At 41.2% G+C, this 13238-nt stretch overlaps 1 protein-coding gene across 1 annotated transcript; it reads right to left on the bottom strand.

Annotated features, from left to right (window-relative positions):
• Positions 1 to 10943: 10943 nt before the first annotated feature.
• Positions 10944 to 11522, bottom strand: LOC149784220 (protein CFDP2-like). The gene has a single exon (XM_089932958.1). The coding sequence runs from the start codon at positions 11520 to 11522 to the stop codon at positions 10944 to 10946; it is 579 nt and encodes a 192-aa protein (XP_089789084.1).
• Positions 11523 to 13238: the final 1716 nt, after the last annotated feature.

The following is a 13238-nucleotide window of genomic DNA, read 5'->3' as shown; positions in this document are numbered from 1 at the left end:
TTCTTGAATGCACTTCTCGTACGCTCGATGAGCCACGCAGAAATTAGGAATGTGAATGCCAGTCTCTTGCATGCAGTCGAAATCGAAAAAGATGAAATTGCCTTTCTTCTTGTGACCGTCCTCTTTCTCTGGTGGGGGTTGGTATTTTTGCACGTAACATTGGTGTTCCAAGTCCACGATGTGGTGACAAATGTGACATTTTTTCTTTCCTCGACATACGTGTGCCTTGGCATTATTGGTAAGTATGCCTTGTCCACAGGTAGGGCACAATCTCAGCAGTTGACAAGCACATTTCTTCTGTGAACCTTGTGTTTTCAGATGTTGTTGGTAACAGGTACGGCTGACAAACATGCGCAGACAAGTTGAACAAGGCACTGGTCCTTCGCTCAGACAGGGTGGAGAGGCCAAACATCCTGGGCATTTCATTCCACAATGCTTGTGTTGCTCTCGATTGTTATAACCATAATCACATTTCTCACAGTAATATCTGTATCCCAGGAATCCGGTGATGGTGGTAATGGTATCGAAATGGTCATCGTGATAATAAACATGAATGTATTTTCCGTCCTTAAAATCTTGGCCTCGAAACAACAGAGGCCCGCGCATTTCTTGAGGGTGCACTTTCAAGGTGTATCGTGGAGCTAGGACATCTTGCAATTTTTGCATCTCAGGAATGCCACAGGGTGTGTCTTTGGACAGGCCAGCTTGTTGCAACAGGAGTTCTGCTTCGTTTCGTTGTTTGGCTCGATCGGAACGTTGAATAGTGTTCCGGGTTCTTTTCCATTCTACCGTGTCGTTCTTGTTGCCATAGGTTCGTCCCACCACGATGGCACGGGCTAAACACATCTGGTCATGAGTGTTGTTAATTCGGACGAGACTTTTTTTGGTGTTGCGAAGGTCGTCCACCAATAACATCTTTTTGCGTCCAGTCCCTTGAGGAGGAGAGACATGGGTCATGTCCAGTGTGGCTTTTCCATCGGTGATGTCAAACTGGTCATTAGATTGTTGTACGTGTTGAATCTTGTCCATGACTTTGGAAGCGGTCAATTCTGCAGGGGTGCTAAACTCGATCCAAACAGGGGATTTCAAACCGTCGTGTTGTATGGAAAGTCTCAAGCGATCGTCTTCTTTGGGTTGACATTGTCGCTTGAGTGCAGTGAGCAAAGAATCCCACACCCCAGTGATAAACACTTCTGCTTTCTCTAACGGCACTTCAGCCTTGAAATCTTTAAACTTCACCGTGTATTTGTAAGCCGTGGTTCTAAAGTTTCTAGAGGAGCGCTTTTCCGTCTCTCGAATGGAATAGTATTTTTCAGGGTTGACTAAGGGTGGTGAACTTGGTTTAGCGGTTTCAAATTCTGGTTCACTCATGTCCTCTTCAAAATCACTGGCATGAATTTGTGCCAAGATTTCAGCCCTGGTACGAGGCGATAGATCACGTTTCTGCCTCTTACTTTCTTCTTCTTCTTCTTCTTTCTTCTCGAATGAATAGGATCGTTTCATCTTGAGTGCAAAACGTCAAATGACTCAAGTTTAAACACCATAGACTAATTTATAGTCATGGTAGACCAGCGTATATAAAAGGGTGTGTGTCTTGTCCTTTCACTATTCACTTCACTCTCAAGCCGAGCACAACGATGGAAGAGACTAACCAAATCGAACGTTTCGTCAGAGCTTTGCGAGGGGTCATTAGAAAATTCTCTTCAGACCAGCCCACGGACTACTCTCCTTCCTTTCGAGATAAAAGTCAAGATACTTGCTATATCTGTCAGAAGAAAGGGCATTGGTCTTCAGAGTGTCCAGACCGTCAAAAAAAAAAAAAAAAACAGGGGCTAAAAAAGACAAAAGTCAAGATACCTGTTATTATTGTAAAGAAAAAGGACATTGGTCTCCAGATTGCCCAAAAAAGAAACAAGAGGAGTCAGAAGAAAAAAGGAATTCTTCAGAGGAAGAGAGGGATTCTTCAGAGGAAGAGAGGGATTTTTCAGAGGAAGAAAGCAGACAGGTGAAGAAAAAGAAACAGGAGAAGAAAAGAAGAAGGGAAGAAAGTGAGGAGGAAGAAGAGGAAAAGAGTGTGACGGTGAAGAAATTTAAAAAACAGAGACTAAACAAGGAGAAAGAAGAAGTCAATGAACTTTTTATTAAAGTGTTCTTTTGTGAATTGTGAATTGGATTGTAACAATGGATAAAAGAATAAATTAATGATATAAGGTAAGTGTCTTTGAGTCTTGATTTTAAAATAAGAAGCTACACTCACGCACTCATACAAAGACACGTACTATAGGGGGTAAAATGGGCTGTTAATTATTTTTTTTTTGAGTTATTGGCAAATTGAAAGGCTATCTCTTTTCGAGAAATGTGGGTGGCCCTGAAAAGGGCCTTTTTTCTTTATGGTAGGTGTAGGGGTGAGTTTAAGCAATCAACTTTAACTGCCTTAAGCCTTTGCCACAGCCAAGGCCTACTTCTGGACTGCGTAATGTTGATGATGATGATGATTGGGTTGAAATCACTAAGGGTGGTACGGTAGGCTTAGTCACAGGGTTAACGTGTTTAGCTCGGGAAGGTCGTATTCTCTTCGGTCGTAATAAAGAAGTCTGATACATTTGTTTCAGACTTCTTAACTCCGCTAAAATGTCCAACAGTACCGTGACCGTTTGATTATCTCCCTCTTGTTTCTTTGCTGGTGCTACTTCTTCTTGCTGTTGTTTTTTTTCTTACCTCTTCTTCTTGCTGCTGTTGCTGTAGGAGAAAAGCTTGTTCCGCTTCCTTTTGTCGTTGTATAAATTTCTCCAATTCTTCTTTCTATCTCTGTCTAAAATTCTCCACTTGCGGTAATGAAGAAGGTAACGAAGGTTCCGGAACAAATTCTTGCGAGGTAAGAAAATCCACAAAATCCCAATTCACAAGTAAGTCCGGGTTCCCTTGGGCAGTCTTCCCTGCTGGTGCACCCCAATGGATCGTTTTCTGAGTTTCCGTCATGTTGAATCACTGTTGCATAGATTGACTGCACACAAGCGCTAGCGAATCTATATAGACCACGTGACGTCACAGACTGCTCTCTTCGAATTGGATGCGGGCTGACTGAATTTTGTAACGCGTGTTCGGATTGGTGAATGAACTCAATCCGTTTCAATCCTTCCTCTACCTATAAATAAGCGCAGTTCACTGCATTGATTCACCTGTTCTCGTCGCTTCAAGATGTGGACCACAGTCGAATCATCCACCCTTGTGTCTTCCACGATGTTTAGGACGGACATGCTCATGTATGTCCGATCCAAGTGGACCGTTGTCCACAGGACAAACACCAGTCTGTGGATACGTAGGATCTACGTAGAAAGACAAGGATGCCTCAAAAGAGTGCTGATTTACGGGCCAACAGTGAGACGCAGCCTAAGGACAAGAAGAAGACCAATGCGGTGCCCTTTATGTTAATGGATACATTAACATAAACCCAAAGGCCCTTTTCAGGGCCAGCCATATTCTCGAAAAGAGAATGACTTTTCAATTGCCTACCCCTTTTTTTTAAACTTTAAAAAAAAAAAATCCCATATTCAATTCCCCTTGTCCCTAGACAAACCCAAACTCTATTCCCCCATGTTAATTTCCCTTGTCGCTAGACAGACCCACACTATAGTTCCATGTTAAATTCCCCTTGTCGGTAAAAGTGACCCACGATTTATTCCCATGTTAATTCCCCTTGTACGTAAAGTGGCCCACGATTTTTCGCCATGTTAAATTTCCATTGTACGTAAAGTGGCCGGGGTGGTAGTGGTCTGTAATGCTAATTCCCATTGTACGTAAAGTGGCCCACTTCACTACTAATATCTGCACTATTTAGTGACTCCTAATTAAATCCACATTAAATAAAACATTCCACACTTTCCATCGGTGAACCATTTACGTAAATAGCTAATTTTGAACGGTCATTATTCATGCAAAAGTTAAAACATTGTTTCGTATCTTAAATACTTTGGTACCCATCTCCCCAGTAAGCATCCGGTCTACTTCCCAGTATATGCAGTTCGATCGTGATTACTTCTATGATTGGTTATTTCACTGAGCGAGTCTTTTTAACATCGATATCAATCGTTACATCTCGGTCTTCCCCGACAAGTGTGCAAAATGAACATTCTCGGCCTTTTCCGCGAAGTCGTTTCTTTCATGCAAATTCCTAAGGGTCATTACCGTTATGATACAAGTTCAATATAGTAAATTAACCCATTAGCTATAAAATGTACCACATTTATTTGTCCAAATGATCATGAAAGTAAAACATCATAATATTGAATTGTTCTTCTTTTTGGGTATTCATTGTTTATATTCACAATGCCCAATAGTTACATTCATCCCGAATAAGAGCGGAAGTTTACTAGTGGATCCGTGTACCAAAGTATGTTTCTACATGCATCACTTGACTGTACAATTTTCAGAAAGACAAATGTGGGGAAACAATAACCATGACCAAAGTTGTATGTCAGTGCCGAATCAGTAGATAATTCATCCCCAATATTTTATAAGATAATATGCTTCCATCTTGGACGCTTCTTACATGAATCTTACGCAGGATTCATCAATATGTATGGGTTCGTCCATATAGTCAACGAAGAACATTTTAACCACCCAACGTTTGGGAAAGGAGAGGCAATAGGTGGATGCGCAGTTTGCTGAAAAGGCAGATGTGATCCTGAATGTTTCATGACAGTGTGGACAGTAGATGGCAGCAACGCAGATCGTGGGGTGACTGGCTAGGGATTCCTGGCCTGCCTCCATTGTTCTGCTACGGCTGTCATGTTGGCCTCGCAAATTGCATCATCTTTTCCGATGGAGGAGCTCCAGATGCCCCTTTCTACTTACACGTTTCTTAGCTAATGCCGAAGTTATTAAAGGATGTATTCAATGTGTCCTTGTATGCCTATATGTGCGACATGACAACATAATTGTATAAGCTTTATACTGCTGTTCACGCACGCGTTAGTGACCTTGGTTTTTATGTCGCCAGAACTACGGTTTAGTCAAATACACCGAAGATTATGTAACAAGAGCTGAACCATGTCAATATTCTGAGTAGGGTAAAAGCCATCAAAACCATATGATAGAGAAAACAAATGCGTTATGACACAAATAACACACATTTAAACATCACATATTGACATAGGAATTTCAACATTTAGGTGCAGTACAGAAGTTAAGAAATTTATGACCTTAGATCACTTGTGAACGGATTTTTTGCCTGACAGAGCTTTACACAAAGCACCCTTTAGATCTGATAAGCTTAAGTCCAAATAAACGCTGTGCACAAAACTTGTTTCCTGAGTTCCCGTTTCATAATTTCCTTTACACATTATACACAATTGTTTCACATTGTGTTATACCACACGATTAAGTCATCCTACTGCCTTAATACGAAAATGGACGCTTGAAAAGTTGTTGTTGTTGTTGCTGTAGGGTTTAACGCCATTTTTCAGCACACGATAGGCCAGTATTAATGGTGGATGAAGAACCACCCCGGAAAGAACCACCGACCCACGAGAAGCTACTGGCAGGCTTTCTCACATACCCACCTTAGCCGAATTTAGGCTCCAACCCAAGCAGACATAGGTGAGATGGCAGTGATCCGTAACGGACAGCGCTTTAGAACGCTCAGCCACTCACCCCCCTCGCTTCAAAGGTTGCAGGGGATAAATACTGTGATACTTGTTAGAGGAAGTTCATTAAAGTTTAGTTGTTGTAAGTTATGAACCCATTACCTTATAATATAGTATGTCTCTCGCAGTACATTTTGTTCGGGGAGGTGGCATGGAATGCGCTAGGTTTCAGGATATCATAATGATTCAATTGAAGCATTTCCTTTTAAAAGTCAATGAATGCAGCGCCATCAATTACGCAAACTACTGCGAATAAAAAGACGCTAAATTCAAACAATACGAAAGTTTATACCACAACTTCAGCTGTCTGAAAGCCATGTGAGATAAAACTGTAAGGAGCAAAATAAATCTAGTTTTATAAATACAATTTATATGCTTCGATCCAGCTAGAATAAAGCAGGACAGTCACTTGTCACAATGTACTAAGTCTGAATGTTCGTTTTTAGATCTTTGTTTCACATGAGGGGATAATTTTATCGTATAGTTTTAGTTAATTTATTTGCAACCATGGCACGACACTATCTGCAAACATCAAGATCTAGGTGCTGAATCTGATACGGAAGTTAGTGGGTAAATATTGGACATATGTTGCCCATTTCGATACCATTCAGACCAGTGCGAAAATGTAGTCGCTTTACGGACGAAGCGACCGTAGACAGTATAGATCAATTCACGACGCCACCGTTGCAATGTGTTTAACCGAATAGTGATTAATTTTCGCGCATGCCCATTTTGTATTGGGCAAAACAAATAATGATCACCTGTCAAACTGAGAATTGTATGAATGTTTCAATCAGCAGGAAAACCAATCGGTCAGGGATCGGTTGCTTACAATATAATATGAATACTGATACCAAAACAGAACCGTAACATTCTTTCAACATACACGTAAGCTGTCGTATAAAGCAGTCGCTACCATTAACAAGAACAATTATACAAGACGCGACATTTTTCCTATTCTTGAAATATATTACGAAATTTTGTGTGTATATGTATCTTTAAGTTAGCTAAATAATGCAGACTCTAAATCCGGTGATCCTGTGTTTAGGCCTTGCCATCACAAATGAGTCTTTGGAAACCACGTAAGCCGGTATATTAGAAAATAAATTTGTTAGTACGAGTAGTTTACCTTAGTAAATCAATAATAAAAACAATATCACGAGTCGAATGAATAGCAGAAATGTCTAGAGCACGTATTCTCACTGAATGAAAGATTTTTGTATTTCAGCAGGACAAACCGCGGCGAGTGATTGGTGGAATTGTTAATATTAAGCATCCATTGTTGAAGAAGTTAAATTAAGGACATGTTAAATCGTGTATTGTTTTTATTTGATTCCATTAACCTCATGCTGTGATTTGGTTTAACAGGATAATGATTAGTTAGTGTCGCACGTCACCACTGCCGGAGTATAGGCAGCTCACAAAAGATCGCCAGAGGCTTCTGTCCTGTGCCATCCATTCAACCTGACACCAGGTGTGACCCATCTCAGTGATCTGCGCCTCAAGGTCGCGTTGCCATGTTGTTCGTGGTCGTCCCCTTCTCCGCCTGCCTTATTGGTTCCATTTCAATGCCTGTCTGGTAATGTTGGTTGGGGGCTTACATAGAGTGTGTCTTATCCAAAACCACTGTCATGTTCACCCCGACCCAGAGTAGCCCAGTTGAAACATGCATAATCAAGGTAATTCTGACAGGCCATTGTTTGATGTCAAACATTGCCGAAGGCTAGCACTAATCCGTTACCTAAGATTGCCGTAGCTAGAAGTGAAGAGCCGGACATAGGAGTTGCGAGGCGCCCGATAGCCAATTATCACCTAGGTGTCGAAATGTTTTCCAAGATCAAAAGAAGTTGCCTGAAGAAGTGGGAGTGTCTTAACTTCTTTTCCCTGCAAACAGACAGACAGGTTGAACTTGCCGCTAAGACGATTGGACAGGGTCACAGCGCCACCCAATCAGAATCGAGATAGGGTAGAGACCTTGATTTGGGTAGAATGATATCTCCGCATCTTCTGGCAAGAGTTAGTTCGCTGAGAGAAATTACACAGAGAAGAGGTTAGCGTAACTCCGAATAGCCATTCCTTATTGGCGGGTAAATCTTAGAGCAGGAAATTCTAAGTAGAAAGCTTCAAATAAGGTCAGGGGATATTTGTTCGGTCTTTGTGGAATGCGACTGCATTTTAATTGTAGGTCGTATGTATACTTTATTATTACTAGAATTGTAGTACGAAGAATTACTTTGTTTTGTTAATATGTTTGCATAATTTGAAGAAATGAGTTGATATTTGTAAAGAATTATATAGCTTGCTAGCCGTCGTAAGAGTTAATATTTGTACTTTGCTATGTGGACTAACACATATGTTCATATGATTATAGGTTTTGCCATTGTTGAATATTTGTAATGTACAGACATGCGTCTGATTGTTGTCAGATTGTAGTACGATGAGATTAAATATATATGTGTATATACTGAAGTGACGCAATGTATTGATGTCTGTATAACAATTCGCTGATACCATGTTATTACGCCATTGTTTACCCTGCAAGAAGTGTGTCGGAATTTCGATGTGTATGCATGCTTGACCGAAACAGTAATAGCTATCTGATGATTAATTGTCGATATAGTGTGAGGTGAGATTCGATAAAACATATGTTAACGCCTTGTGGTTTTTCACAGGAAGCTTTGAGGGACAGACCAGTTTCAGTTTGGTCTCATAGTCTCAGATAGAGAGACGGAGGAATGGAAAAGAAAGGAGAGAAGAAAGGTGAAGTTGAAGTCTGGGAGCGAAATTGGAGGAGGAGATAATAGAGAGGGAAAGGAGAAAAAAGGAGAAGTTGAAGTCTGGGAGCGAAATTTCAAGGAGGAGATAGTGGAGAGGGAAACGGAGACGAAGGAGGAGCTGGAGAAACGGAAAGAAGGAAGGAATCAGCGGGAAAGAAATAGATGAGTAGATGCAAGGACAGGGGAAAATCGAACTCACACTATAATCACGGGATGAATTAGGCTGTCACTTGGTCGAAGGAAAGACGAGTGATTGGAAGTTATCGTTTTTAAATTATCAAATTTATTAAATTGTTACTGATTGAATTTCATCTTCGTGTTCTCTTTAATTTAACCGTCGGCATTGCTGACTGGGGGCTCAGAGCTGTAAATCTACATCGTCACTAATTTAACTTTATAACCTAACGAGCCAGGGTGGAACTTTCATCATAATTTGATTAAATTATATTGGAAGAACCCCACCCCAATACGTGCAAACGTCACAACCACCTTCTCTTCTTGATCTCGTCCTCTACTTGAAGCTGGCAGGTTCTCTGCTACAGGTTGGTATTGCTGATGGTGTCTGGGCAGCGGATCTGTAATTCTTCTTAGGCATCTGTTGATGAAGGTTTGAACTCTTTTTACGGTTGACTTGGTGGTTCTCCGGATCTCTGCTCCATACAGTATGACTGACTTCACGTTGAAGTTGAACAGTCTGATCTTGGTAGTTAAGGAAATTTCTTTGGGGCTTCAGATGTTCTTGAGCTCTATGAAAGCTGCCTCGCCTTTCCGATCCTTGCCTTGGCATCTGCATCTGTGCCACCCTGCTGGTTGATAATGTTGCCTAGGTAAGTGAAGGACTCTTCCAGAGGATTTCCATGCAGGGTGACTGGATTGTTACGTGCATAATTGATCTTGATGATCTTGGTCTTGTCTTTGTGGATATCGAGGCCAACCTGTGTCGATGTGGCTGCCAGTCGGTCTTGTCCTACATTAGCTGCTGACTATGGGACAAGTGGGATAGGTCATCGGCAAAGTCAAGGTCCTCATTTTGACTCCACAATGTCCACTGGATCCCATATCTCCGCCAATTGGTGAGCGTTTTCATCATCTAGTCGATGACGAAAAGGAAGAGAAACGGTGGCAGCAAGCAGCCTTACCTAAGGCCAGTCGGCACTGTGAAGCTGCCAGTGTGCTATCCCGCATGAATGACTCTGCAGGACAATCCGTTGTAAGTGTTCATGATCAGGTTCACCAGCTTGGTTGGGATGCCATAATGGCGAAAACGTTTCCAGATGGTCTCTCGGTCCACGCGTTCGAATGTCTTCTCATAATTGACACAGTTGATGTCGAGTGAATAATTCCACTCTAACGATTGCTCGACTATGATGCGAAGAGTAGGTATTTGGTCCGTACACGATCTGTTCTGCCGGAAGCCCGCTTACTCGTCTGGTAACTGTGGGTCAATGGACTCCTTCATCCTATCCAAAATGTCCCGGTTGAAGACTTTCCCTGGTACTTACAGGGGTGTGATTCCTTTGCAGTTAGAACTATTACTGAGGTCGTGGTTCATTTGGATTTTGATGAGTTATACCTCCTTCCAGTCAGTCAGTATTTCTTCTTCCACCTAGATCTTCTCAAAGAAGTGGCATTGCATTTCCACTGAATCATCTAAGTCTGATCTGAGGGCTACTGCTGGGATGCCATCAGGTCCAGCTGCATTGCCGTTCTTCAGCTGGTTGATGGCTTTCCAGATCGCATCTCTGGTGGGATTGTCACAGCTTATGGGGAGATCTGCATTGGCCGGGTGGATTTCTGGAGGATTTAGTGGGGCTAACCTGTTCAACAGCTCTTGAAAATGTTCTGCCCATCTCTTATTTTGGTGTTCTGTACTTACTGTAGTCTTTCCCTGCTTGTCCTTTATGGGTATCTCTGTTTCGCTGTACTTGCCGGACAGCTTATTGGTGATGTCATACAGCTCCTTCATGTTTCCACTTCTTGTCGCTTCTTCTGCCTCTGCTGTTATTCTTTCAACATAGTTTCGTCTATCTTGATGCTTCTTTTCACTTCTCGGTTGGCGTCCGTGTACTCTTTTTATACCTTTATTGTTTTCAGTTCATGTCCTACTGCTATTTACAGCTGGTTTGTCTGTTTACGTTCCTGGGATTTGCGCAATGTTTCGGATGAGATCCATTCTTTCTGCTGGTGCTTCATGGGGCCTAGTACTTATTGGCATGTTGATTTGATTGTATCTTTAACTTTCTGCCATCTGTTGTTTGCATTGTCTTCCTCATCTTTAAGAAGCTCTTGTAGCACTTGGTACATGTTGTTAAGCATCAGTCTGTATTCTTCGTTAGTGTTTTCTTTTTGCATTTTCAACATGCTGATATTATACTTTGTTTTGTTCTCTTTTGTGCCCATCCAGTTCTTCTTACGTGTCAGCCTTGCGACAAATACGTGGTGGTCAGATGACACATCTGCTCCCCTCTTCACCCTCACATCTTGCAGGGGTCTTCTGAACTTCTTGGCAATGCAGATGTGGTCAATCTGATTTTCTGTCACATGGTCTGGTAATATCCATGTATTCTTGTGAATTTTCTTGTGGGGAAAGATGGTACCCCCAAATGATCAGGTTTTTCAGTGCACAAAGGTCTGCCAATCTCTCTCCATTTTCGTTCATCTCGCCCGGGCCGTGGATTCCATTGGTTTGTTGATGCAATGTATTGTCTGACCCAACTTTGGCATTGAAGTCACCCATGAGGATGTTGATGTCTTTGCCCGGGAAGTTCTCTACTATATTCTGTAGTCTGTTGTTAAACTGGTCCTTATCGTTTTCATCACCGTCGTTTGTTGGAGCGTAGCACTGTATGACGTTCATCACTATTTTCTCCTTCTTGGTCCTAAATGTTGCCGTGAGGATTCTTTCCCCATGTGGTTTCCATCCTATCAACGCATTATATGATTGTTTAGACAGCAAGAGTCCCACCCCCTGTGTATGAGGTGCATTATCTTCGTCATGTCCTGAATACAGTAGCATCTCTCCTGTCATCAGTCTTCTTTGTCCAGGTTGAGTCCATCTTGTCTCACTAATGCCCAGTAGGGATAGGCTGCAGCTCATCATCTTTGCTGCTCCCTATGCTGTTTTTCCTGCCTCATACATTGTCCTCACATTCCATGTTGCGATGTTAATTCTTCTGTTTGATAGAAGGATGGTCTGCTTTATCGCTTCCGCGGGCTCGCGGCTTTCACCACATAGCATCATTATCCTTCCACAAGAAGACCCTTCCTCCCCCAGGCTTTCAGTTTCTGTTTTTTTTCTTTTCTTGGCGTTTCTGTAGCAAGTTGGGTTTTACAGGGTCGGGTTGCTAGTCCAATGCGCATCCCTTCTTTTATACCCGGCAATGGCGGAGTTAATTATAACCTGTAAATAAAGTTCATAATGACGAATATGTATGTCGATAAAACAATGTTACATCCTATCGGCCTCGGAAGCTGGAGGTTGTAGGTTCGTACCCTGGTCGAGTCATAGCAAAAACTTACAAACATTGTACTAACAGCGGCCTCGCTTGACGCACGTCATGAAGAGGTTAGAGTTTGGACTGGTGGGCCTTGTGTCAGGATAATGTGACTGGGTGGGACATGATGCCCCAGTGCTAGATATCACTATAAACTGCCACACTGCAGAGATCGTAGTAATATCACTGAACAATTGTTAAAACTACGTTAAAAATCTTCAACACACACACGCACAAACGCACACACATACACACAAACACACACAAACACACTTTCCTGTATATCAGCCAGGCTGAATAGTGAGTAATAATGTCTTCCACGTTATGTCTTAGTGAGATATGGAGAAAGATCTTAGCTAACTACTTGGCTTAGATAAGCATTCGGACAAGAGTTCAGTGTAGGAGAACCGCAGCACACGAAACGGCCTTGTAATAAGGGGTCCCGCATAGCACTTGCAAATTTGTCTGATGTTTAACAGTCGCTCTAATTTTCTATGTCCAGGAATACTATTGTTATTATCATTACAGGTCACATTCCTAAATAGAGGTTAGCGTTTGTAATTTTGAAATTTTTGTTACCTACCCGAATATTTCTTATGAAAGCTAAGATCTTGAGTTACACTAAATTAATGTAGTAGGATACCGGTAGATATTGTACAAGAACCGACATTCTAAAGTATGAACGGGGTGGTTTAAAGTTAATAGCACTTGACTTGGCATTTAATCAATCTAGATATGAAAGAAGGGCAGTTTTCTGTCTTAGCATTCAGCGCACCAGTCAAGTGATTGATCCAGATATGACGAATTTGCCTTATTATTTCCCGTAAAAGAGAATTTCGGCTGATAAAACATGCACGAGAATTACAGGTCATTTATTAATTTACTCTAAAACATCCTAGACGAATTATAATTATATATATATATATATATATATATATATATATATATATATATATATATATATATATATATATATATATATATATATATATATATATATATATGTACACGTATACATACACATACACATACGCACAAATACTTATATATAAGCACATACAGAAATACACACACGCATACATACATACATACATACATACATACATGCATGCATCGATCCATCCATACATCCATACATACATACATATCTGAAAATGTTATTTAGCCAGTTTACTTGTAGCAAACTATGTGCCTGTGATCGGTTTATAGAATTTGTATAAAAGTGTAAAAGTATAAAGTGTGTGCGAGCGAAAAAGCCGAAGAAAGTGAATAATTTTGAGATAATACATAGCGCTCTTTATTAATCAATCAGTAATGTAATT

This window comes from Sinohyriopsis cumingii, chromosome 14 (genome assembly GCF_028554795.1).
Source record: "Sinohyriopsis cumingii isolate HCF-2022 chromosome 14, ASM2855479v2, whole genome shotgun sequence".
Lineage (NCBI taxonomy): Eukaryota > Metazoa > Mollusca > Bivalvia > Unionida > Unionidae > Sinohyriopsis > Sinohyriopsis cumingii.
The sequence above is the reverse complement of the archived record's forward strand: the minus strand, read 5'-3'. Positions and strand labels throughout refer to the sequence as shown.